The sequence below is a fragment of the Egretta garzetta genome, unplaced genomic scaffold (assembly GCF_000687185.1).
Source record: "Egretta garzetta isolate BGI_Z169 unplaced genomic scaffold, ASM68718v1 scaffold439, whole genome shotgun sequence".
Classification (NCBI taxonomy): Eukaryota; Metazoa; Chordata; class Aves; order Pelecaniformes; family Ardeidae; genus Egretta; species Egretta garzetta.
In genome coordinates this window covers 1,656,819-1,684,561 of record NW_009260803.1, presented here as the reverse complement: position 1 = coordinate 1,684,561, position 27,743 = coordinate 1,656,819, and the positions used below count along the sequence as shown (strand labels likewise).

Genomic DNA, 27,743 nt, shown 5'->3' with positions numbered 1-27,743 from the left:
GTTCCATTGACAAAAGGCACAGATGTGAAATTTATCTCAATAATTAGATTTATAATTATTGTATCATTCTCAGATTGATAAATCATTGCTCTTTGTGGCATGGGATTTGGAGCTACAGTTCATGTAGCAGGAACGGCTTTAATCGTTGCATGGCGAGTCTAAGCTTGAGACTGTTTTTCACATTATATTTGTATATTTTTATATATTTTAAAAAGCATATGGCAGAGAAACAAGCTGCATTCAGGGGAGAACATTTTGTAAATGACTCTACAGGGGAATGCTGGTCTTTGCACAGAACAGCAAACGTGCAAGCCTGAAAAGTATCCATGGTGCATTTTCCTTAGAAACTGCTGTCTTTGCCATTATCCAGGATGATTGTAGACTTCCTGGACATGCCTACAAAAACAACAATAGCTCTGATTTTTAATAGGAGACTGGGAAGTGAAGGAACAAAGCAGTAGAATCTGAATATGTCTATAAGCAGTACATGCTGTATTTCTGATGCTAATGTTGTCTTTCCTCTCTTTTTGCCCACAGTTGCAGAACAAGCAACAGGAAGAGTTTGATGGGCAATGGCCAGTCTCCAGCTCTGCCTCGGCCCCATTCACCACTGTCAGCCCATGCAGGTGATTTTGTATCTATGCTACTACTGCTTTAAATTCTTAAAATGTCTATATGAGGAAGGGAAAAAAAATTCTCTTTCCCAATGCTCTTCTTCCCGCTGTTTGTAATAGCAAAAAGTTGCATATCATTCCATCCACATTTATGTTTAGATCCATAAATCCTTTGTTATGGTGAGAAGCAGTCCAGAAATACCTAACGTGGATCACTTCTTTTTTATTTCCCCACCTTGCATTCTGACATTCTGATACATTTCTCCCCTCCCTCCTGCCCACATCCCCCTTTCTGGGCCTAGCTGAGTGTGAAAAGGATATAAAATAGCTTGCACACATGGTAAAGGTAGTGGAATCAGTGCATAGGGTATTATATTCTATTCATAGTGCTTTTGCTCCCTGGGATTTGTGGTGCTAGGCATGTTGCTGGAAATTTCTGTGTTTCATTTGACACGACAATAAATTGATGGTCATTTTGGTTTGCTGCTAAAGCACCTGAAGCACTTAAAGATTGAATGAAAGTCCATAAATAAGTATTTTCTTGATATTGAGTGTCTTGATTTTAAAAAGGAACATTTTTAGCATATCAAAACACATTTCCTCAAAGGTTTTATTGTCTCTTTATGGTTTTGGGGTGTTGGTTGTAGCTAGGTGCCAAAATGCCAATCCTTGTGTAGGCAGCGACACTGAATGCTTTGGAGCACTGCTCTCATTTGGATGCTAAAAGAGAAGGTGAAGAGCTTCAGTTGAATTTTTTGAGAGAATGGTCAGTTTAGTAAGGTATCTGCAGTCTTCTTCTGGAAGCAACATTATTAGAAAAAATACAGTGGTGGTTTTCACTCTGAGCAGCAGGCTATCACATTCAGGACTCCAGACAATACGAAGGTTTGTGAAAAGTTCAAGGCAGCAGAACATTTAAAACAAAGAAACAAACAAAGAAAAACACCGTGCACACGATTTTAAAACTGAAAAATGAAGTATTCAAATGTTTGGGACTCCTCTCTGGGTCCCCCAATTGCATTTGGAACAGGGGATCTGTGGTGACCATAGAAAGAGGCTTTAGTTTTGCTGTGCTGACTTGATGAAAGCAGTAGGAATGCTTGCTGTGAGAACTAGCAAGTCTGCTGCTATGAGTGACTGTACCACCCATTTGGAAACTGATGGCTTAGACCAGCGATGCCTAACAGGCTTCAAGAAGTATGGAGTGACCAACACACGTTTTCTGGGACCTGAATATGGGTTGTGTATTTGATAATGCCAAAGAGTTCCTGTCTGGAAGCGGACTTGCACTTTCAGCAAGTCGCTTCATCCTTTTGAATCGATATCGCAAACCATAAAAGGGGAGTAATATTGCTCATGTCACAGCCGTTGACAAGCAGCTCTGAAGGTGTAAAACTGATACCATAAGGATTAAGACGGGTTAAATGTAAGCTGTTCTTTTCTTTAAACTCAGCGGTATGTACTGCATATTCAAAAACCTGTTGTGGAAATCTGGCAACTTCTTCAGTTACCCAGGATACAGTAGGTTCTCTTAATGCTGATATGCTCCCCCAAGGTATGTGTGCCAAACACTTCAGCAGCCTTAGGAAATCCCATATATGTGATGAATATTTGCATATGTATGCCATCTCTGTTATTAGCTTGCCTCTATGTATAGTTAATTACAGTAAATATTCACACAACCATTGGCTTCTAGCTCAGCTGCCCAGCGTGCCTAGACTCGTCCCCTGAAGGGGCGATTTGAAGTTAAAGCGTCCTCAGAGTCCTTGACAGGTTTTCTGCTTTGTCTAGTGATCAATTAGATACTGCTTGGAATTGACTTGTTAGGCAAAATCTTTTTTTGTTGTTGTTTAATTTGTACTTTGAATCACTGCGAATGTCATCCTAATTCATGCAAATAAAAAAAATGGAAATTGCATGGTTAAAAGCACAGCAAAGCCACATAAGTTACAAATTTTCATCTACATATATAGTAGGAGTTCAGTGTGTCAAGTGTTTAATCTATATAAATCCTTGGTAACCTCTTGGAGACATGGTGGATTTTTAGCGATGCTGCATTCTTGCCACAACTTCTTACCTGCACTGGCATCTGGATGCTTAGCTCACCTCTCTGCTCTGTACTGGAGGCTTGATTTCTTGTGAAGTGCAGCAGAAGGATGTGACAAGAGACAGCATGGTGCATGTATGGCCTCTTGGCAGTCCTTGGCTAGGAGGGATTATTCCAAGTCAGGGAGGCCTCCTTGACTCCGCGGAGAGAACCTGGGATATCTCCTGTCCAGTTAGATGATTTTAGGGTCTTTTTTTTTTTTACTATGTCTGGAAGGTAGCTGGGAATGGTGACATTCTACTAGAAAAGTTCTCTAAAAGTGTTTATTTTGCAGCCCTGCACCAGATCTTCTGCCAGGAGTGTGTACTACAAGCTCCAAGTCTTAGAGGGACTGAAGGTGACCCTCTGTAACACCTTTGCATCCTTCTTACTAGTGTTTGCTGTTGAAGAAGGCAACAGTAGAAGCAGAAGAGAGAGAGGGAAAGAAAATGTTTTCCAGTCCTAGAGGAGGATGGAGCAAGCTAAATGTGCAGCAAAGTAGCAGTGCTTGCGTTCACTAAGAACAGATTTATTCATTAGACTGTCCTTGGCTGAAGTGTGGCAATAACATGCATTTTTGGCAAATATGTCCCAGTAAGATTATGCAGAATATGGAGGAGATTGGAGAGATCCTGTTCTAGAAAGGTTTTCTTGCATGTTGTCAGAGTCCAATTTTGAACAAAGAATCTGCCCAGGTGAGTGCAGGTGCAACAGATTAGGCTGCTTGGATGCTAACAGATAATCTGATTTCACGCAATGTTGCACAGTTGTTTGCCACTGGGCTGTCAAAGGAGAAGACTGATTCTTGGATCTGCCTTTCAAGGGGATGAGTCTGACTGATGGTAGAGCTGAGAACTTGAGCCATTGAGGATTCTTTCAATACCACTTGTCCGTGGAAACATCGAGTTCCTTCACATTGCACCTTTTGATGGGTCATTCTTTTCTCACTCAGTTCAGTGCAGCAGTCCTCCTGACTGTAGGAGAAAGACAGGTTGCAGCAAACCAGGCTGCCAGCTTTCCTGGCTTCTTCAGTCCTGTTTCGTCTTCTGAGCATCTTTATACGTGCATTGAGAGCTATTTGCTTTCCACTTTTCTCTTCTTTGTTTCTGTTGTGTCTGTCTTCATTGCCTTGCTTCCCCCTTTAGAAAAACCCTAACATGCTTCTGTGAGTCTTTAAAAGAAATCAAAAGCATTGGTGAAGATGTGGGCTCTGAGAGTTGCACTTCACTATGCCCTAGTCCCCTCTCTTACCTTCCTTGTTCTTTGGGAACCTTAGGGACCCTATTCAAAACACGGAATTTTCTTTTGGTTCTGGAGTGAGGAGAAGTATTGCTTTACAGGTCCTTTGCAGTACCATAGGAAGATGAGCTATTTTGACTGCAGAGAGTCAGAACATGTTTATCTGTCAGCCAGCTGGGGCCTGGCTCAAGTAGAAGTCTGTTTTGTGGTTCTTTCTCAAATGTGATTGGAAAGGCGAATTTGAGACTTTAATATGCTTGGACATAGTGATGTATACTTAACAGCATTTTAGGCCAGAAATTATGATATTCAATTTTATTTCTGTACATGTGCTGCAAGATTACACTTTACTGTCTTTTCATGTCTTGGAAAGTTAACTGAACTTGGGCTTGATATGTCAGGCTGACATTAGATTGCCCTGCCACGGCCTATCTTCTGGCATAGTTTTGAGAACAATCACATTTACTTCGGGGGGAGAGAGATTGGATCTCTGAGGCTGCTTTCAATGTCTGGACATACTCTGAAGTCACTTTGCTTTGGTTTTGGAAAGGAAGTGCCCAGAGGTTCCTTGTTGGGCGCCTTCCTGGTTCCATGAAACAGGAAAACGAAGGACATAAACTGCTACAGTCTGAGTAATTCAAATGGAAAGACGACTAGATTATGCATGACCCCAATTGCTCATGCCTTTTTAAAACCATTTTGGCTTCTGTTTTCATAGTATCAGTGCTTTTCTGCCAGATCTATTTTTCTTAGGGTACTGTATCCCACTACTGTACTCCCTACTGCCAGGGTACTCCAGCCATCTCTGGGGACAGCCTGCTGTTGCTCTTACTGAATATAGTTCCACTGGATACTCTTACTGAAGTGGAGCAGGTTCTTGACTTACATGTTTATACCACATTAGTTGTTGTTGCAGGTCCTTATGCCTTTATTATAGGCTATTCAAGCTGAAGGGAGTGAAGATTGTCAGACTCTTCAAAAGCCACCCAGGATCAATTTCTATTAATTATCAACTTGATAATCTTCATTGTTATCCTGGGCCCATCTTGTACAGTCCTAGTAAGATTGTTGGTATTGCTTGGGAATTCAGTATCAGAGGTATTTGAAGTCAGTATTTTCATCCCTTGTGAGGATACCCTTGGATCTACAAACAACCTGTTCCTTCTATGCTAATTCTTCTATGCTAATTCTTGGCTTGTTGGGAGAACAGGCGAAATACATACGTAGTTACCTTTGCTTGCATCTCATACCTGAGATATGTTTTACTTGTACCACTAGTTTAAGCCACGTGTTCCTCTGGCCCCTCCCCCCAGAAGACTACACATCTCTGAGGGCAAAAAAGTGTTATGCATCCTCTGTGTCAGCTGAAGCAAGGTGCATGAAGGCATGTTGTGAATCTCAAGGTGGAGCTCTCTTAGTCAAGAGTGCACTGCATTAGCACTCATGTCAGTATTTGTGGCTTTGCTCAAGAATGTTTTCATCTTTGGTATCTGCAGAGCAATCATTTAGAGGTCTGGCTGCACCTGTGGAAACAATGTGCCATTACTTCAGACATCCTGAAGAGCTCAGGTTCCTGCTAGGTAACCGTAACAATCTGGATTGGAGTTAGCCAAAACAGATTGGATGTGAGCAATATTGCTCTATTTTAGAAGAAAAGCTTCTTGAACACAATCATAATTATTTGAGGTGCATTTTATACCGACGTTCTTCCTTGTAGTCCTCTTTTTTCTTGCAAATGACTGAACTGAAGGCACTGGCTGTTGTCTAGTTTAGATAAGATATTCTTTGAGGAGGACCAGTGGCCCAAGTTTAGGATGATGATAATTGTTCCATATGAGAAAGTCATATAGAGGTCTCAGGCAAATTTCTCTCCCCCTCTCCGATTTTGATTGTTTGCTTTGGAGATAATAGGGTTGCTCCTACACAGGACTCCATTATTAGTCTTTACAGATGCAAGCTGAATTGAACAAACAGTGAATACTTACGTTAAGTTTTTTAATTGTTAGCCTTATCTCAATCATTCTCAGATGCATGTGGTAGGATGGGAGGGAGAGACAAGTGAGACAGCACCACACCAATGAAACAAGGATGTTGTGCAGGGCACAGGTAGTGCACAGGTAGCACCTGTCAAAGAAGGGGCAGATTCATTTCTAAGTAACAGTGACCATGAAGGCTTGTGGGCTATAGTAAAGAGTTACTAGGGCAGTAAGTAGTCCAGGGCTCGAGAGCACACAGAGAGGTACAAGGTCTGACAGTGAGGGTTAAAAGAAGGATAGGAAAAAGACAATGTATATAGCAGATATATAGTGTCTGTTATATACATTATTTACTGATACAATACGTGTAATGCCCTTTTCTTCTGTGTGGGACCTGTAGCTACCTGTGGAGATAATTTGTGTTGGTGGGAAGTCAGGTTTTAGTTTGCAGCTGAAGTCTCCCACTATGCCTTATGCATATGTGTAAAGATCACAAAAGATTTCAAGAATAGTGTCAGCTTTCACTATGTAAAGTCTTTCTCTGTCTTACGAAAATGGAAAACAAATCTATACCAGGTCATTTCTTTGGGTTCAAACCTTCTTCATTATTAGTAACTGCCTTAGGTTAGTTTTTTGGACATCCTTTGCCTTCAGTATCTGGCATGGAAGCTGTTAAACCTGCTGGAAGATCCTTTTAAGTTTTGCATGAACTGTGGATACATTCAGAATTGTGGGAAGCAAAGGGTTGCAGCATCAGTGTGGACAACATCTGGTGCCCTGGTCATTAATGGGCTTTTCCAGCTGACTGCCTGCTGCTGCGTAGGCAGGTCATCTGCATCACCCAGCCTGCAAAGTGAATGATTATAATCTCAGCAAGTCAGGGCAGTCAGGTGTCCCCACCTCAGTAGTCACAGGAGCTTGTTCCTGTGGGTGATTCTGACCCCTAATGATTAATAGTCACATGTGGTGCTGTTTAATTGTATCTGCTGTAGGAAGAAGATTTAGCTATTAGGAGCAATGCTGTAAATCTTTCTTGTCTGTATTTTAGCAAAATATTTCATGCGGTGCCACTAAGATGACAGGTACTAGAACAAGAGATAAGTAGGAAATTGTTTAAAGGGGAGAAGAAATGCCAAGTATTATAAGGTGGGAGTGGAGGTTATCAGTGGAGTCCTCAGGTTTTGATTTTGTGGCCAAACCATTTTAATCTTCTCATAAGCGACATTGGCATAAAATTACTGTAGTTGATACAAATTTGGAAGATACCCAGTATGAAACAGCATTGGGAAACTGTCTTGAAGTGACTGAATGATCCCGAGGACTGGAATAAAGAGGTATGAAATTAATAGCAACATGCAGCATTTTGTGCTGCAGGACCGGTAACAGAAATATCTACTGTAAGCTGTGAACTCATCTATTATAAGGAATTTAGGGAAGGACCTGACTGCATTTTCTGGATCAGATGGTGTTTGCAAAGTGTAGCTTTGGAAATCAAATTTCCAAAGATGTATAAAGGAAGTAATTTGCAATTGGATTTGGGAAGATTTCATGCCAGTGTAGAATGTGCTGCTAAATTTTATCTGGAATACTGCATGCTTTTATGGTCATAGGTGTTCAGATAGGATCATGTGGGGAGAAAGGCTGGTAGCATAGAATGTGAGAGCTTTTTGTGTAGGACTAAAGGACTATTACTTACTTGCTTTAGCAAAAGGAAGACTGAAAAGCCTGTATTGTCGATCTAAATCACAGAGGTGTTTTCTTCATGGGGTGGGAAAAGAAATACATGGCTGGCCATGTATACCAGAACATGAGGCTTCCTGAAGGATCACCCACTGAGTATGGCAGGGACAAGCATGAGCTTTTCTGTTAGGTTCAAGAAATTTGTGAAGAGGATTGCATGATGCAATTGCCTAAAGCAAAATTTAAGGCCAAGGAGGTCTTACCTCCATTTGTAATCCTTTTGTGTAGGACTTTTTAGGTCTGCTTAGACCTAGGCCTTTCTAGGCAGACTGTTAGAGCGCTGACTGCTAATATTCTGCTCTCACTACATTAGGACTCACTGCTTGCATCATATAATTTTATTTGGTAGATGTACTTTAGCTAGCTACACTGAAGTATAGTAATGAACAAAGCTGTTTGCACCATATATTTTCATTGTGTTAGGCTTTGAATCACTGGAAGCATCTGTGTCTGTGCATCAAATTTAGAATTAGATTCCCTGGAATTTCAGGATTAATCCTGTGATTTTTGTCTAAGATAGGTGATAATGAGTGTTGGCTTTTACTACAGTGTATTTGAAGCAAAGAACAGTCTCTCTCATATGCAGCTTCTGTGCTCTTCTGCTTTAGCTGCAGTCTGCGTTGACTGGATTCTGTGGAAAGGAGGGCTAGGTTTGTAAATTAATGAAGCCTTAGTGTGTTTTCATGGTGAAATATGGGAATGCTGAAAGCTAAAGGTTAAAGCACGATACTGAATATTGTTTTTTAAAAGAAAAGTGATATTTGCAGAATGGAAAATAATACAACATTGCAATTATTCTGACTGTTGTCACATGTAGAATAACAGAAATGGTTTTGCTAAAATAAAAGTATTTAGTCTTGCTTTTGGGTAAAGTGAAACTGTTACAGAAATTTCAGAGCATCTTCTACTAGTTTAGGGACAGGAGTGGAAAGTGTAAGGGGTAAGTTACATGCAGATACAATGGACTTTTAAATAAAATCCCATTAAAACATAGCACTGCCAGTATTTTGAGTAAAGTGATCAGAACATGCAAATGCATCCTGGCAAATGGGTTTAAGGAGCGTGCAAACCTTCCTTGCTGTAACTGGGGAAAATCATTTGCTGGTGTGAAGCATAATTAATCCAGGTTTTGAAATAGCTTGAGCTCCTCGCCTCTGGGTGGATCTCAGTGGAAAGCACCTGCAGAAGTATTCAAAACGATTCTGTTGCCCAGCTGTGTGTTCTGCTGACTGGCACTGTGTGTTAGTTACGAAAGTCAGACCGGTAACTGCTGGTGGATGGTTTCTTGTGTATTGTTCACTTCGCAGCATGGGTTCACCACCAAGTAAACTGACACAGAGGAGCATATGACCCGTTGTTACAGCATGCTACTGTGGTGCTGAGGTACTGCAATTCATTTTAAAAGACCATCAAATAAAGACATCAAGAATTCAGGCTGGATTTGTCTTTGATCCATCAGGAATTTGGGATAACAGTTATCATTAATCTGTTACTCCCTTGGTACCAACACAAAGTCATTGCTTCTGCAACTCTTTATTTTGTAAATAGACAGCTATTAAAAATACATTAATAATACACAGTGACTGTAACATATGCCTTTTTAAAATATCTAAAACATCTTCCCTCTGTGGCAAAGACACAGGACTTCTTGAAGCTACTTACAAAACAATCACAATTCAATTAGTCTTGATACAGTTTTCTCAACAATAGCTGCTTGCAAAATGAGCTGTGTGTTGTCAAGAGGTACAGTATTGTTTTGGTATGTTGATTGCCTATTCATTGTGTCTCCCAGAGGATGCTGGAGTTAATTACTTACCTAATGCCTGACCACCAGTCAGGTTTACTTTACCAGGTCAGAAACATCGACAGTAATCTCAGCAGCGTAGAGATACACAAGGACTAAAATGTACAACAGCCAGCAGATCCCAAAGAACAGCGGGATTTGACTAATAAGCAAGCACTGCACATATGGACAGAGAATTAACTGGCACTGGTTTTTATTTGAAGGTCTCCCAGGTATTGACTTGCAGATGGGTGGATGAGTGCTGTGATGGATGAAGGTCACATATAGGACTCTGCTTCTAACCTATCCTGCTTTTCTGGAACACCACACCTTAAACTCATAATAGCAATAGCTGTTTCCCCAGTCATTTGGGGTTTGGATCTTCATTCTCTGTTTCCAAGCTTGTCTGAGTTCTTAGATTTCTAGATAAACCCGCAGAATGTAGTATCCAGGTATTACATATATGTCTTTTAACAGTTTTGTTACTTTAAAAGCTTGTTTGCTACTGGAAATGGTGCTTGCAAATTGATTTTCCTAATAACAGGATCTGATGCTCTTCCTGAGTAAGGCTTTGACTTCTTCAGGTTTTGCCTGTAAGGAAGTGATTCTAGGGAGGTAGCTTGCAGCATTGTGGCTCCTCAAATCCACTGCAACAGCTCTTAAAGGACTGCATTCTTCCACCATGCTTTGTGCGTCTGTGTCAAGTTTATGCATATGTTCTGACTAACTGATGGACAGTTAGCATGTCCTTGACATTAAGTTAAATTCATGTATATATCCATATATAACTTCAAAATAGCTATCAGAGGAAAGGAATTTGTTTGCAAACCCCCACATGCTGCTTTGTCAAATTATTTCCTGTCAAAAGCTGTTTACGTCTCACTGCATTAAGCCTAATTATCTGCTTTTCTGCCAGAGTTTAAGGTAGCTTCTTTGTCTTCTTTTCACCTTTTCTAAGTCCACAACACACTCCAAATTACAGCTAATTTTTTCTAGTGCAGTAGCTAAAGTTTGTTCTATCTGCATAGTGTTACATTTTTTTAATTCTTTTTTCAGCTTTTCTTTACTAAATAAGCCCTGGTAGCAGCAAAAGAAATCCAGTTAACACTTAAACAAACTGTTGCTCTCAGTAATTTGGTGTTTGCACTTCATGCAGGACAAGAATCAATTGTGTTGGTCCCCAAATAAAGATTGAAATCTGTGCCATGTGTGGCTTCAGATTCCCTCTGCTTACCCCCGCCCCCCTTAGGGAACAAAAATCCTTGCCACCTTGAAATTACCAAGGCCCTTGGAAGTGTCTGGAGGGTAATGAAGAAGCTGGGGTCTTGAGGGGGAGGAGGGAATGTCAGAGGGACATAATTCAATCGTGGTAGATAAACAGGCAAAAAAAAGTTGGGGGTATTGGCCAGCGAGAGTGGAATCCTTGTCCTTCGGGGCTGTGGGAAGAGCAGCTGCGAAGATGTGATTTAAGCACAGCTCAAAAAGCATCTTGCATCTGCTTCTAGCCAAAAAAAGGCAGGGGGGTAGGTGTTCTCTGCGTTTGCTACCTAATGGCACCATGGTGATGCTTCTCGTGTAGAATTAATGGTATCTGTTAAGGACATCACTATGATAAATGCAGTGTTAATTTAAAAGTCTGAGTAGAAATCAAGGCTGCTTGAAGTCCTTTTAAGGAATCACTCTATTGTACTGGCCTTTTCACATGTAGGTAGTAATTTTCTCCTCAAAATCTAAATGTTGATTCTAATCGGGTACATAGGAGCTTTTTTTGTCTGTTGCTTAATGTTGCATTCTCATTTATGTCCAAAAATAAAATGCTACAACAAATACATTACTTTTCTTTAATGTGTTGTTCCAGTCTGTTCCCTATTTAAGGAAAGATTGACTTCTAGATGTATGCCAGGGTTTCTTTAAGCGGAATCCTTTTAGCTTTTGATGGGTTTGGAGGTTTGGGGGTTTTTTTTCCAGGGATTACCTTTATTTCTTCTCCAGATACTGTGTGTCTCCTCTAGCTGGAGGTGCTGAGGGGCAGAGGTGGCAGGAGCAGCTCTCAGCAGCTGCCTTCTTTCTGCACTTGTGCTGGTCAACAGGAGGTCGGGTGCTTTAATATGAAGAAGTAACAGACCCTAAAGTTACAACCTGTTCACAATGTGCAGTTTCTTCTTCTCATCACAGAGGGTGGTTGCCTTGCCGTGCCTCGGTCAAACAGAACTAAGGGGAAAAAATTCCATTCAATGTGTGTTGTCTGCTTGTTTGCTTTGGAGCTAGAAAAAAAAAATGAACAATGAAAAAAATCACAATAAAACTCCCGTGGAAATGCTGTAGAGACTTTGTGTAAGGGCTAAGTCACGCTGATGGTGATTTTTCTATCTTTCAAATGTTTTGTGTGATACAAAAATGACAGCTTGTTTCTGACATTAGATAAATTTTTTTCAAGGTAATATACTGGTTTTTTAAAACTTTAATTCTCAAGTTAATTTGAGAATTCTCAAATTAAAGGGCTAAATAGGGGGTTTTCTATGAGTTAGAAAATCCAATAACTAAAAATCAAGTATAAATGAAATGAGAATTGAAGTAAGATTCTATTTCAGAATTTATTTTCTCACAGACTGTGAGAGAAGAATTTCTGAAATTAGTTTCTAACCTGCCTGACAATGCCTGAATTAGTATGTCTGAATGTTTTTGAAATGGGTCTTCCCCACCCCCCCACCTTTCCCTAATAATTATTTCTTTGTGTATTCCCCCCCAACAGGAAACAGTCCTCAAGATAGCCCTAGGAATTTCTCTCCCAGTGCCTCAGCCCACTTTTCTTTTGCACGAAGGTAAGAGGTTGTTTGTAGTATGCAGCATGCGTTTTGCATAGAGGACAGATATTAAAAGATTGCAAATACATCTGTTAATGTAACTTAGGATGACAAGTGTTATCTCACTTACATAAACTCTCCTAAACCTCTGTTGCAACAAAGTTATACTGGGTCATTGGTACAATGCAATCATGCATTTTTAAATTAAAAAAAATAAGTAAAATTGACTTAATTGTAATGGACCTAATTCAGACATCAATCTCCTCAGGTACTGAGATATGGGATAATTTGAAGCTACATCTAGTTTTTTTTCCTATTTTTTTCTTAACAATCTAAGAAGTGTATTGCTTATAAGAGCACTATTATAGAGGTCCTGAGTACAGGGCCTGATTTTACTGGCAGCAGCAATACTGTCACCATACTTTTAATACTAACCTTGACCTCTTTTCACTGCCTGTACCACTGAGACAGTCAGCTCTGTCATAGGAGTGTTGTGAGGATTAATTAATGCTAGTAGAATTTTTGAAGATCTAAAGTGAATTTGAAGTGATCTATGAAGTAAATTACTATTAAATGAACCATAACCAAAGTTGATAGCATGTCACGGGAGACTGCCTGTTTGTGCTGGTGTGGCTCCCTATCACTTAACATCTTGTCAGCCTACCTCAAATAATATGTTCATTAATTCTAGGCCTGGGAGGGTAGGCAGAGTTTAGATGTTAATGCAAGAGTATATACACAAAAGATTAAATTGGAAGCTTTGGCTTTCTTTGTCATTAAGTAGTACCAGGCATGTAACTGTTGCATTTGCAATGAGACAGCACTTGCCGCTATAGTTTTACTTCCTTTATTTTGGGAGTTCAGTACAGTAGCACACACAAGCTCTCAAAAGTAAGTGCAAGGAAATGGCTCAACTTTTCAGAAGGTGCAAAGAGGAGAAAACTTTACTGGTTTATTCCTTTTATCTGAATCTGATTCATCTGTGACAGTAGATCCTGTCAATCTTTCTAATAGCATATGATGTCACTTTTTCAATGAACACCTGAAGAAAGTTGAGTATTTCTTTTGAATCTACTTCCTCTTGATAGTATCTTCAAAAAAAGGAAAGCTATCTCTTCATAGATTGCATTTGTTTGTGAGCATATTTTTAGACAGATTCATTAAATCCAGAAATAGCTTATAATGGAAAAAGCAGATGTGAAAACCTGAGCATTACCTGGAAATACTGCAGGCAGGAAGTAAGTTTTTCTTTTCCACCCATAACCAACAGAAAGTTTAAATCATGATGTTTTTTGCAAACCTGAAAATTCAGGAGGGAAAAATGAATTTGTTTACCAGTGTTTCATTTGGTTTTTGACCTTTTTTAGAGCCCTGTAAGGGGCTCTAAATTCTTTAATTAAAGGCATGCTAACACAAGAGTTTCTGTGATTTCAAAATACTTCACCACTTCAGTGGGGTTCAACAAACTTCTTCAGAGCAATTTTCTATGAAAACAGATTTTGTTCTATGTTTATACTGAAAATGCTTGATGACACTTCAAGTTTAAAACAGTGTTAATGTAGAATTTTCTTATGTATTTGATATGTGTGTTGTGGTTGTCTTCACATAACCTGTGACAGGATGCTTTTTGGTAGTAAAATGACGTGGCCTTAATGAGAGCAGGTCTCAGACTTCTGACTATATGCTTACTCTGTTATATTTTGTAAATTTAACAATGATACACAGGAAGGGAAGGACAGTGTGTATGTGTGTGTCATACAGCAGGTTGAAGGAGCGGAGGTGAGGTGGTATAGGCATACAGATATTCCTTTTCTATCCACTGCTGCCCAGTCAGTGGAGATACCAAAAAGCTGTGTAAGTGTGAAGAAGGGAGGGAAAGGCAAATGAAATGGTTTGGAAGCTTCCCCTCCTGTGAAGAAGGACTGCTTCCCAGCGTAGCCGTTTCTCATCAGGTGCTGGCCACACTGTGCCAGTGGCAGCCACGGGAGCTGGAGCAGGGAGGTGGCCTCTGCCATGCTGACAGCCGGCATGAGGGGCTGGAGGCAGCCTTACCTGGGCCCCACTCCACGAGCAGGAGCGTCACCATCCTCTGCCCATGCCTGGTGGGGCGATCAGTGCCCAGGAATAGCCTATGCCTCTGGTAGCCGCCATTTAGGCCTCTTCTGCTGGTGCGTGCAAATCCAGCATCTACAAGCCTATGGGAGGGTGACAGATCCTGCTTCCCAGAGCTGCTGGGAAGAGGGTAGGACCACACTGTAGGGCAGGGACAAGCAGTGTATGAGAGTCCAGGAGAAAATGCTGTAGGGGATTGCTACCTTTTTTCCCTTTTTCCCTTATGGATACCTCCTATTCTCCTACCTTTGCTTCGCAGGTAAGTTTTCGTGATATCCCATCCCCACCCTCGATGGCCCTTCTACATGCAAATTGCTGTGTGATGCAGGAACCCCCTGGTTCAGTATGAGTTATTCAGTGAGGAAGTATTTTGTGTCTCAGCTGCAGAATGTATGGGTCTCAGCCATGTTAAATACCTTCTAAGGTCTTGTTCTTTCATCGGTGAACATATTTAGCTTGCATAGCTGAGCTAAAATGAAGAGAAAACTCCTTTAGGAATTGTTCATTCATCTGGAGGTAGCTCGTGTGCACCTGGGGGAAGGGGACAAGGGAGGAGAATTAATGAACTAAAACCAAAATTATGGAGGAGGAGGAAGTTGGTTTTTTTTTCAAGAGTTCAGTCTTTGATAAGAGTCAGCAGTCCCTCTAACACATGTTCTCTTTATATTTTAACACTCGTTACATGCTGTAGTTTCTTTTCTCACACTGTAGGTATTCCAATTCCAAGAGACATGGGTTGTAGCTTGTGGATGGATAAATGGGAGTAGGAAATAAGGCGTTAGAATGAAGAGAATCAAGGGGGTTTTAGACAGTTAGCCTGAAGGGTAGGAAGCTGCATCAAGAGGTTTAAGGTTCCTGATTTGGCATGACTTCAGTTCTCAATTTTTTATGGAATTATACGTTTTGTGTAAATCAGACTTGAGAGATGATCTTTGTACTAGCTGTTAAACAGAGCTTCAATTCTCCTTTCCCCCACGATCACACTGTTTGTTAATAAAAAACTTGTGCTGATTTGTTATTTATGTATTATTTTGCTTTTTTTAACATATTTGGTACGATTGTACTCCAGTCACGGCCACCGAAATGACAGGTAAATGTTATCTCCTCAGAAATCCAAACACGGTTCCCATAGTTGTTTCTTGGTTTGTCACTTCGGATGTTCAAGTTCTGTGTTGTCTGTGTGTAGCTCACCTCAAGCGGTGAAGAACAGAAATTTGGTTTTGCTTATGATTTTTTTTATTATTATTCTGAGTGAGCATGATTTTTGCTGCAAAATTGGTTTTCCTGATTTACATTTCTAACATTTAACAAGTTTGGTTTTACCTAATCATTCCTTGCAGTTATTTGACATTAGCCTGCTAGTTTGCTGGTATCCTGTACAGATGCCAGTTAAGAAAGCGCTACCCTTGTATTTGAAGCAGACTGGGGTGGTTATTCTGTGGTTCAAAGCATTGTGGTTTGCATTTGTTCACAAGTTTTTAATTTGCTTCTCATTAATTTTCATCTGATGGACCTGACAGTTACGAAGACTCCCTGTGGTCCATTTCTGTGTATATTAGTGAGACACCAATTCTGTGAAGCTGTTTTATTCACTTTCTGGTTGTTTCATCTTGTTAAAAAAAAATATATCTGTTAAGTCTTAAGTCATCTTTGCTGAATGCTTATTTATTGTGGTCCCCTGTGAAAGTTTACTCTTCATTAAACCCCCTGTTTGTATCGTGCTTTTGGAATGTGGTTTTACACAGTAATACTTCCACAGATGTTCATTTGACTAACCTTGGTTTCACAACAGGACTGATGGTCGCCGCTGGTCTTTGGCTTCTCTCCCTTCGTCTGGCTATGGTACAAATACACCCAGCTCCACTGTTTCTGTAAGTATCCACTTTTCTGTGTTGATAGATTTGTTACATGCTGCCTCTTCTCAAATGTAGTGTGCTTCTCTTAGGAGAAGTCAATGTAGGTTTTATTACCGTTGATAGACTTTGAATTAATATGGGATGTGAAACTGCTTTACTTGACTGAAACAGAAGACGACTTCAGGCAATGTGTGCTTTCTTAGAGGTATTTTCTGTCAGTGAGGAGTGTTTAACTTCCCCCTTTTGATCTGTGGGGCAGTAGGAGGGGAGACATGCTGCCTTAGTTTACCCGTATGGCGGTTAGGTATCAAGTCTTAAGTGAGGCTGCTTTGATGATGAAAAGAAAGAGAAACCACTCTGTGACATGATTCATCCACCCTAGGTTAGACTGCTGTCTTAAATGGCAAATCACACATTTGCCTGTCTTGTCTTTGGCAATAGTGAGATGTTAGTGTGTGATAATAGGTTAGATATTTAGCATTTTAGATGGCTAGAATTAGAATAGAAGAATCCTTTGGGAAACATAATAGGATAAATGTAGATCTAATTTATTAATTTTTGCCTGTTAGAGCAATCCTTATAATGTGATCTTTTATCAGTTCCCCCCTGCCATGTATGTACCATCTGACTCGAGACACGCACCATGGCAGGGCATGAGATCCTGCTTCAATGCTTAAGAGCCAGGCAGTGGGAGAAGTACGAATCTGTACTTTGGCACATCTTGCACACCTCTGTACTGGAGACGAAGTACAGGGTCATGTTCCAGCTTGGAACTAAGCTGTCTGTTGTGATAGTCACAACTGAGAGACTGGGGAGATAGAGCTGTGGAGGAAGCCTGCTTTGGAAATAGCAAGTAGTTGGCATTTTGACAGTTGCATTACATCTTCTTTAGTAAAGGATCTGGTCCTTGTAGATCCAGCTATGGCTCTTCAAACATTGTTTTGCATCTTTAGCCTTGTTTTTTGCCTTTAGCATTTTACCATTAACAAAAGTACTGTTTTATGAATTATACATGTTATTGGACACCTGATACCTGATTTTTTTAAAAATCTTTCCTTTACAATTTAAGTAAGCCTTCTCTTCCCCTAAGTGTGTTCTGTTTCTCTTGTGAAACAGTTGAGTTCCACATCCTGTACACTGGTGAAACGTGACCATTTTATATTATGATCAACTCTTACTTTATTTTTGTCCACAAAGGCTTCTGGAAAGTCAATTCTTGCTGGCTTCAAACTACGTTGAGGGATTTCATGTATCTTAAGAACTGTTCCTCAGGAGCACTGATTTTTGACCTTTGCTTTCCTTCCTGTGTAGATCTTACTTTTGCCAAGCAAATTGCTTGGTTTCACCTTAATTCCCTAACCACTTTCCATAGTGCGTGTTTGTACACCTTTTGTTGGAACTAGATCAAATATGCTGCTCTCTTCACTTAAAATATATTGACGTAAAGGAGGTTATGTTAGATAATAAGTAATTGCCATAGCAACCCCATCATTGTTATAAGAAACAGGCTTGTGCTAGAAAGGAAATGAAAAGCTGTGTCAGAAACATATCAAAACACAGTTTTAATTTCCATTCCATATGCTTTTTTCTTTGACATCTTAAAATGGTAATTCTAGTTCATATACCTCTTTCCCACTTAAGTTTACTAACTATGGTATGCATGCTGGAATGTGGAGCAGTTTCACATAATTTTTGCATTTCTTATGAGAAAACATAGCACTGTCATTTATGGACTTAGATATCTTAACTTCCATAATAGACTGTTGTTGAGTTCTCCCTTGATACTTCCTGACTAGACCACACTTTATAAATATTAAAATAGATGTCTTCCCTAGCATTGAACAAACAGTTTCTGACTTGTGGAAAGAAACCTGTTTTTCCAATAAATGAGTTTGAATTTGATGAAGAAACCAGCAGTAGAGAATTCATGCCATATATTTCTCCTGCCCCACCCCCCCAAGAATCCTCTACTGCTAATGAGCCTTGCAAAAGCACTGGGACACCCTCTGAATTTTAAATCTAGTCACTTCTTCTTTACTTCTTAGTAGAGATGCTTTTCACTTTTTTTTTTTTACCCACTGGATGATATACGTGAATCAGAAGATGAAAACTGGAAGTGTGCCCATCTAACTGTTTTCGTGTACTTTTTCAGAATCTGAAGCAGCTAGCACTGTCCAGCTTCCTCCCATACATTCTAACAAATTCTTAAAGGCAATGAGAGACCACTTCACAGTAGCCTAAGCATACATACAGAACACTCCCTATTCAGTGCTGGATAAATAAGATTTACATTTAATCCAGAGATGTATCAACCGGAGACCAGAAACAGCTTTTAGACATCACAATAGAGCACAACTTTGATCTTTATGAGCCACTGAAAGTTAAAGCAGGGACAGAAGGGTCTGTGGTAATTGTTATTATGCTCAGGTGAGTGTAGCTCACCATTTCTTCTTAGCCTGTTTTTTTTCATTGTGTTATTGAAAGTGAAGAGATTGATGGAATTACCAATTTAATGGAAGCTCGTGGATTTGGAAGTAGTGCAAGTACCACATACATCAGTTCTCACAACAAAATGGAAATTAAAAGAAAATATCTCCTCCTAAGATTATTCAACTGAAAAGAAACTCTTGGTGCGTTATATTCTAGCAAAGCTGGATCGGATATTGCCAATTGCGAGGTGCAGTTGAGATGATTGTGTGTCTTCTAGGAGAGCTAGCCTATAAAGTGAGGGAATACTCACTTGCATATTTTTGCCAGTAGATTATATTCTTGGAAGCCTATTTGGATGGGGAAATAGAGCAAGGAGATGAAGAAAGAGACTTGGGGGTTACATCAGCTGGTATTGGCTGCAAATTTGCCTTTCTGTTTTGGAAGAATAATTTGCTTTGCCATGATGCACCGTGGTTGTGCGTATTAAAAGTATGTTAAATCTTATGTGATTTTTGGAGCAGCTATTCTAGAATGCCAGGAGAGCTAATTTTTAGAAGAGTTTCACTATGAAAACTTGGATTTGTACGGAGATCAGAATTCAGGCCTCCAAGAAAACACACTCTGTGTCTATGATGGTCCTGATACAACTGAGAGTTGTTAGCAAAAGGAAGATTCTTACTTAATCCTCTTGGATGTAGACTCTGTGACACCTTATAGGAGGAAAAGTGTGATATGGGTTATTGTCCTCCTGATCTTCCCAGAATCCCCTGAAGCTGAAGAGGTAGAGATTGATTTTATAGAAATTGCTATCTGTGAAAGTCTGTATTGGGAAATTCCCCTGTGCTAGAGCATCTTTTATTTTGTAGAGCATGGCTGTAGGAAATATGCTGTGAGGTTAACTGCTATAGTGTGAGATAAGAAAGAACCTGCGTATGCTGTGTGCTGAATTATGCATGGTAATGTGCTAAGGCTGAATTTCATAAATGAGCTACTGTGACTCGACAAGTTACTACCTATCATGTGAACTGTGGTACATTCTTGGTGTGCATGCTTCTTAGCCTGCAGCAAAGCAAGGTAATGCAATCTTGCTAACTTTAACTTGTTCTGATGGGATGCAGCCTTCCCACGTAGACCAATCCTGCGTGAGTTAACCTTTCCCAGCAGTGGGTTTTTTTCTTTTTTGCTTTTAAGAGATGACTTCATGAGGTCTAGTGTGATAAGTTAATCTTTTCTTGAGTTCCTAGGAATTAGGATGTATTCAGCCCTTAACCACACAAGTTGCCAGGAAGTTATGAAGACTGTAGTTTCTGTGTTTACCAGCCTGGATATTACCTGCTGACCTTAGCAGTACAGGGCAATGTTTGTACAGTATGGAAGTTTATTGATTTCCCTCACTAGGGATGATACAGCAAAGAAGCTGTTACTGTGTTGGCTTCTAATAAAAGAGCAGACAGGGTGGCCTTGGTGTCCTATATGAGAAGACAGATAAGAACAATAATGTGCACGTGAAGACTGACATATAGAAGAAACTCATTTTCTTGAAAAACCCAGCTGGAGACTGAAGAGCTCCAGAAAGATGTACATGTATTTGGACTTCTTCCACTCCACAGGTAAAATAAAGGGAATGTTTGCATGGTGCCAAGCAGCTTTGTGCAGTCGTACAAGGGTATTTGTGAACGAGCTATCTTTTGAAACTGATTTTGGTACTGAAGGCATGCTAAAGGGTTAACAAGAGACCTTTGTGATGACAACTGTAGCTGGAATGTGGTAATAGCCCTGAGAAAAGAGAACATCCTTGAGGAGGATCCAGCTTAAAGTACTAACATTGTGTTTTAGGTTAACTTACTAACCATATGAGGTAAGAAACTGAAGATAAGAAACTAACAGTGTGTGGAATGTGCATCATTAGGAAAAAAAAAAAGAGAGTTGTAGTAAATTGACTGTCTTTGTTGGCGGCCTTGGAAGGCATGTAGGGGACAAAATGTCTAGTATTTTGTTGATATGAGGATAGCCAGAGATGGGAACCATGAGATACGGAGGTAAAGGAGGATGTTTCAAGGATGAGGAGCTGGCAGGTACCAGCTGTGTTGTTCTGGCAGCAGAATAAGGGGAGTAAAAGCTGAAGTTCACCAAAAGGACAAGGTGAAGAAGAGGAGTGGATGAGGTAAACGACCCCTGAAGACCACTGACTCAAATCACTGAGCATGTGCAACTGGGAGGAGAACATGTAAATTATTTCCAGGAATTAATTTACCTATCCCTGCCTTTTCTGAGGAATTTAATGAATATGTATGTAAAATTAGTATATAAACTATGTAATTAATCATGTGCAGCGTGCACATTAGGAGGAGCGATCCCCTGTGTGTCTGGCACCACAATAAAGAATTCCTGCTTAATAGTCACCAAGACTATTGAGTTCTGATTGCGGCTTTTCACAGCTTCAGTACCAGAAAGAGTAGAGCATTTTTCTGTCTTATGCTCGTCAGTCCAGATTAGCAAGGTTGGTTGCTAATGCTATTGTTAATGAACTATGTACATGTTCTTTACAAGGACATCAAACCCAGGCTCAGGGAAGTAGTTTCAAAGTTCTACCTCCAAACATTTAGTGTGGCTCAGGTAGCTAGCTGCGCTGCATAAAAGACAGTAAAATATGATACTATGATCATCTGCGGTGCTTTATGGAGGGCTTTATACATGCAATTTTGCAAGGCTAGTTACTGTGGTAGCACTTCCAATTTCATACCTGTCTGTATCTTCCAGTTCTATGCGAGGTGGATGGTTTGAGTATAATCCCTTTCACTTTTGTTCATCATAGAACCTGTCTTGGTAAATGCATTAAGTTCTTTCATTTCATTTTGAATGTACAGGGTTTTATAAGAAAATAGCATATTAATTTTTTCAGCAAGAATTTAGATTATATTTCATTTTATTTTAAAAAGCATCAATAATGTCTTACATATGGATAATGGAGTACTTTCATTATGTAGATTTACGATCTTTATTATGGCAATAAGTTGTACTCTACAGTTATCATACTTACACTGTCCTACTGAAATAATTCATTTTCAGCAGACCCTGTTTTAACTCTTCTTATGTACTGGTGTGTGTTACTGACATCTTTGCCATAGAGGAAATCTGAACTTTTGAAATGCAATGGCTCTTTCTTCTAGGGCTAAAGTAGGGGGTTTTATACTTTATATTTAGCTCATTGAGTTGAGACTAATTATTTATTTTCTTCTTTAAATCGGTAGTCAGGCATGGGAAACAGTAACTATAATTTTTAAATGAAGTGGCTTTATTCATGAGCACTGAGTACAGTCTTAAAAATGTTTTTTCACTCTGATAGAAGCTTGTGTTCTGTTCTGCTCTTGTAGTCATCCTGCTCATCCCAAGAGAAGCTACACCAGTTACCATACCAACCAACACCTGATGAACTACACTTCTTGTCTAAACATTTCTGTACCACTGAGAGCATTGCCAGTGATAACAGGTGCAGGACTACTGCAATGCGCCCTCGGTCCCGAAGTCTCAGGTGAGTTTGTCTATTTGGAAGTAGGGGTTAGATCTAAATTCACATATTCTAGAGCATCATGGTTTTGTACATAGGAGGCATTCCCTATTATGGAAATTGCTGAAGTGTAATACAAGAAGTACACATCTGAGGCTGAATTATGAATAATCCTGTTAAATTCTCTCCTGGTTTTGATCACGGCTTGCTTCAGTGGTTAGCATTGTAAGCTAGGTCTTAATGAAGGCAACTAACCCGCATGAACTGTCTTGATGAGCTAGTCATTATTGATCTGACTACAGCACTGGTTCTCTTCCAGAGTTCAAAATGTTCACAGAATGAAGCCTTTATTTGAAAAACTGATTCGGAATGTATTTCTATCCTAGGACTACCTGGAAAGAAAGATGATAAAGAACAAATTGGGTGGGCGGGGGGTATGGACTCATTTATTTTCTTTAACCAAGATGAACATCAGTTTCTTATTTCCCAAAGACTAGGCCTCTGTGTTTCACTTGCAGTGGCTGTGTGTGTAAGCTGTGTTTTATCCAAGATAGCTCAGGTTTGGAAAATGCAGATGAATTTTATGGATAAGTTTTCAACAACTGGAAAAAAAAAAGACGTATTATATTTTTAATTGTTGTATTGATCCTTTCAAAAATTCAAAAATAGTTTCACAGGCATACACATCTTACGGATTGAGTTTTTTAGTGCAACATATTTTAACTCTGCTTTTTGATTATTTTACATTAAAATCTGTGTAGACTATTGTGACATGTAGTTGCTACATACATGAAACTGCACAACGATTACTAAGAAAAAAACCCTGTTTCTTCCTTATTTATTGACACATTTTTATAATTTTTTTCGATTTCTGTTACACTTTTAACGCTTAAATTAAAATCTTCCATTTGACCTCCAGAATGTGTACAAATGCTCCAGGGAAAAAAATAAGAGCCAAGCATTTTCAGAAAGGGGATTATGCTGCAGAAGTGGTGCGATGAAATTATGTACCTACCCTGTCCTCAGTGGATTTGCCTGTGGATGTCCGTTACAGATTGTCCATATCGGTTAAAAGACCCACCACTGTGGCATCTTGGGACAAATTTTAGCATTTATTTTTGCCCTTTCAGAAAGCCAAAAGCCAGTTCTTCTGCTTATGCAAGAAAACCCCTTGCTATGGTATGATGAAGTCACTCCTAGAGGACAGCATCGCCTTTGTGGAGTCTTTTTTTGTAGGAAGTTGCTGCCTTTGTCTGCTGGTCAGATTGAAAATAGATTGAGGTTTGGGTTTTGTTTTGGTTTTTTTTTAATGATCTGTTTAGTAAAAAAAACCTCATTCTTCTCAACTTCTTCACTTGCAGCTAACAGTTCTTGGTCAGGCCTTGCTATTTTGATTGTATGCAACCTTCAAAGGGGCAGGTATAGCCATAATTAACAGTTAAATATATCACTGTTGCCCTTCTGAGAAAAAGGTGATGTTCACAAGTGTTGCAAAACTGCCTGTATCCTGAAGTGTAGTTCAAACTAAGAAAGTAACATAGTTGGCAGTTAGATGTCAAGCACAGTAAATAATCTTTATGGTCTGGTCAGAAATAGCAGAAAGGAACCAAATGTGCCACTGATGAGAGAATGTACCTTTCCAGTGAAGCCTATGTTGACTTTTTGTTGCAAATAAACTGTACAAAAATATAACAACTACTTGTAGTTCATGCTGAGACAATTTTAAAGGGATAATTTGCTTTGCTTGCAGCCCTGGACGTTCTCCTGCCTGCTGTGACAATGAAATAATTATGATGAACCATGTCTACAAAGAAAGGTTCCCAAAGGTAATGATTTATATTTAAGATATCCAGAATCTAAATTGATAGGCTACATAGGTTTTAAGTAAGTGGTATTTTTGTTATGGGAACTAACGATCCAACCCTGTAATGGCTTTCATAAAGCATCACCGAGCTCTTATTACGAAGATAAAATCACAACAAAGAAAATCCCTGCTGAGAACTGGACATTCATTTGGCAAAGCTGCTGAACTGGTTTTGAAATGAATCACGCTGGTAATATATTCTGCTGATTGGAAACCAACAGTACATTAGTTTTCAATAGATGGTGTGTACTTGGGGCAAGTGTATACTGAATTAGTAAACCAAAAATAGTTTCTGTTGATAGGCCTTGTGCAGTATCTGCTGATACACCTGTGTATCCTTCCTTTAGTGGCAATTATTTCTTTTCCCAAACACTCATTGTATACTTATTTTAATTGTGAAGGTCAGTACACAGTTGTGGGGGCTTGACTACGAGATACCAAATGAGGGCACGTTGCCGTTGTGTCCAGAGGACCGAGACACAAATGAGTTCCTGGGTGCAGGTGTGTAGCACAGAGCACTGCACTCTCAGTTGCTCCTAGGGTTTTGATGACCACAGAAAATAAAATAAGGTAAAGCTGATACTGTTCCAAAAAGTGCCTAATTCTTTATAGAAATATGAAGAGATTTGTCAGGATTTGCAGAGCGACTGAGCAGCAATCTGAAGTATGGAATGACCCACTCATTTCAGTGTTTGAGATATGAACTTAGAGGTGTGGGATTACTTTTTAATAATAAAAGTATCTTTAAGGTTTTTTTAAGCATCTGCAGTTTTGTGAGAACCAGATGGTTGGTTCTGCAAAACAGACACATCTAGAAACCTGCAGACACATCTGGCAGGACCTATGAGCCTGTGGTTTCTTTAATCAGTCAATGTTCCTTCAAACTATGCCCAGTGAAATATTTCTGTGGAAGATATTCTGGTCTGTAGTATCTGCAGTTTTAGCAGAACAGATTAGACCCCCATGAGTTCTCTTTTTTTTTTTTTAAATTGTTTTGACTTGGACATAAAGTTTTACAGTCATGGGTGTTCCTTTAGTTCTGTTTAGTGATCTTCACAAGATTAGTGCACAGTTCATCACCAGTGGCAGACAAAGGGGAGGATCTGCATAGTAGAACAGTAAGGCTGCTGCTTTTCTGGACTGGTAATGTGGGGAAATATCATGTCACTTTGCCTTTCTGTTTGCTTGCTTTTTTGCTTCAGTCATTTCATGTATTCCAGCTAAGTAGCTTCTTAGGCAATACAGAAATGTTGCAGAACCAGAAATAAGCTTTGACACCATTAGTTTCATGTAAAGCTGATTTAATGTATCGTGTATCTATTTGTCTATAGGCCACAGCTCAGATGGAAGAGAGGCTTCAGGATATTATAACAAATCATTCTCCAGAGAACGTCCTTCCCCTGGCAGATGGAGTGCTCAGTTTTACCCACCATCAGATCACAGAACTGGCTCGAGATTGTTTGGATAAATCCCACCAGGGCCTCATCACATCGCGATACTTCCTTGAATTACAGCAGAAATTAGACAAATTGCTGCAGGAGGTATGAGCTATGAGACTAGTGTTAGGTTTGCTTGAAAAATTTTTTAAATCTGTTTGCCTATGAGTTGTTCTCTTGAAATAATCATGATTGTTCACTCAAATGATTGTCAAAGCAGTATTCATAGCAACTTTAGTTTACGTAATGACCACTACAAAGACTATAAGGCATCCTAGGGTACTGGTCTGGCACTGATGGGTTGTAAAGATTTCAGAAACAACAGCATTTTCTTGTGCAGTAGAAGTTATAAATTCCTTACAGAGTTGTGTGCATAAGCCCTAAATGAGGAGGTTTGCTATTCCCTTTACTGTGGATAAATGAGGATATATACACACTTTCCACTTTATCAACCCAACTAATTGCCTGCTGTGTTGAGAAAGCAGACAGCAACCCTTAGCTTTCCATAGCTAGAGGTTATTTAATTATTTAAATATTTATACTATTCCTTTCGTAATTAAACTGTTTATTAACAGAAATAATGTTATTTCTAAGTCTTGAAACTTCCATAGAATAATCAGCTAATGGCTTAAGAAGAACTTGGAACTTGACAAAATAAATGTGCTATGACATAAGTCACTGCAGTTTATGAATGTATCATTTTTAAAACAATGAGTACAGTGTGTGATGTACTCATTTGTTTGTGTGGGATTTGATAGCACATTATGAGCCAGAGTGAATGTGATAGACCAGCAGATTTGATACTGACTTGAAATTTTCCAACTAAGATGTTAATATACCATGCTTGCCTTAATTTATGTCTTTTCTTCTGCTTTCTTTTGAATGCAGGAGCAGTTGCTAAAGGTTTTGGTTGATGGCTTTTTTTTCCTATGCTGCTTTTGTGTTAACGTCTTTTCAGTAAATAGGTTTTCTTCAACTACTGTATTTTGAATTTTTTCTCTTTGTAAAGCAATGCAAAACTTAGAACATCAGTGGTTTATTTCTGGATTATTGAAACACTATTTTTTAAACAGAGAAGTACATAGAGCCTGCTTACTAGTCCGAAGTTAAGTTTGAACTAGTGACCTTCTTGTGAAATACTCACGTTTTTACAATGCCAAAGTGCAGGCAGAGTTGGCCAGCTGACTGGAGATATCTGACTATGAATTATGTTACGCTAGTGATAATGTCACAATACAAGGAAACATGTCTAAGCTAAGATTCGCGGAACCACTGTTAATACTGTTAGCCACTGTTAACAATATATCCCTTAAAATGGCTACACTGTAAGTAGAGTTTAAAGTACGTACGTGTTCAGTCATTCACTTAACACCCCGCCCCCAAACCCACTAAAAAAATCACTCTAGCAAGTTATTCTCCAATCTGCATATAAAGCAGTGCATTATTAAAAAACAACACAAAAACATTCATTTTTTCATGTTCTATGATGCTAATTCTCTTTATGTAAAAAATTTCCTGTTCTGCAAAACCAGTAACACCTTAAAATATTCAGATGTAACTTTTGCATCAACTGCATAATACCTGTTAGTAGCATAGTATAACAGTAAGAAAATTTGCACGACTCGGTTATGGGCACTCAGTTGTGCTTTGGATTCTTGTGATTCATTCGTTGTCAATTCCCAGCTGCGATGTTCAGTAGAAAGCTGCATCTCCTACTGTTACTTGGCTCGTTGCGATTACTTTGTGTAACCAGGGGAAGACTCCCTTGAGGTTTGAGCAGCTTGATTCAACCAACATTTTTATAATTCTAAGGTCAAGGTCAAGCGGACCTGAATACTTTCCTGCTTCGTCACTCCTAAATGTATCATGTATTGAGTCTTTTTTTTCAAATACACACCTGAGTGTTCACAAAGCTGTACAAAGGTGCTTTAAATTTTGCTGGTTATTAAAATAGGCTGTTGTTCTGTTTACAAGAGGTTTTTTTGGACTTGCTAGCATGCAGAACACAAATGCTTGTGTCCAGTTCAGGTTCTTCTGAAACCTATTGCAGCATGGTAGATGGTATTTGTGCCTCTTTCGTTTTTCCTCTTGAAACCTCAAAGGTTAATTCCTCTCAGATGTTGGGTGTTTTTTTAAAACAGTGCTGCTTATATTAAGAGCAATATAAAGCTTCATATTTTCAGAGGGGTTTTTTCCTTCAAAAAATATAAAATAGATATTATATAAAAACTACTTATTTGTCCATATTAATCACTTTAAATTTTGGTTTCTTAATTCTCTTTGTGGTTTTGTATA

General features: G+C 39.3%; 1 protein-coding gene across 1 annotated transcript in view; it reads left to right on the top strand.

The window, feature by feature from the left end:
- Positions 1 to 27,743, top strand: part of MAST4 (microtubule associated serine/threonine kinase family member 4) — a 249,307-nt gene that overhangs the window by 170,825 nt on the left and 50,739 nt on the right. The window contains exons 5-11 of the mRNA XM_009646872.2: positions 538 to 626; positions 12,191 to 12,260; positions 15,424 to 15,444; positions 16,147 to 16,225; positions 22,015 to 22,172; positions 23,899 to 23,974; positions 25,344 to 25,553. Coding sequence (XP_009645167.2) covers positions 538 to 626; positions 12,191 to 12,260; positions 15,424 to 15,444; positions 16,147 to 16,225; positions 22,015 to 22,172; positions 23,899 to 23,974; positions 25,344 to 25,553 — 703 coding nt within the window. The remainder of the gene's footprint in view (positions 1 to 537; positions 627 to 12,190; positions 12,261 to 15,423; positions 15,445 to 16,146; positions 16,226 to 22,014; positions 22,173 to 23,898; positions 23,975 to 25,343; positions 25,554 to 27,743) is intronic.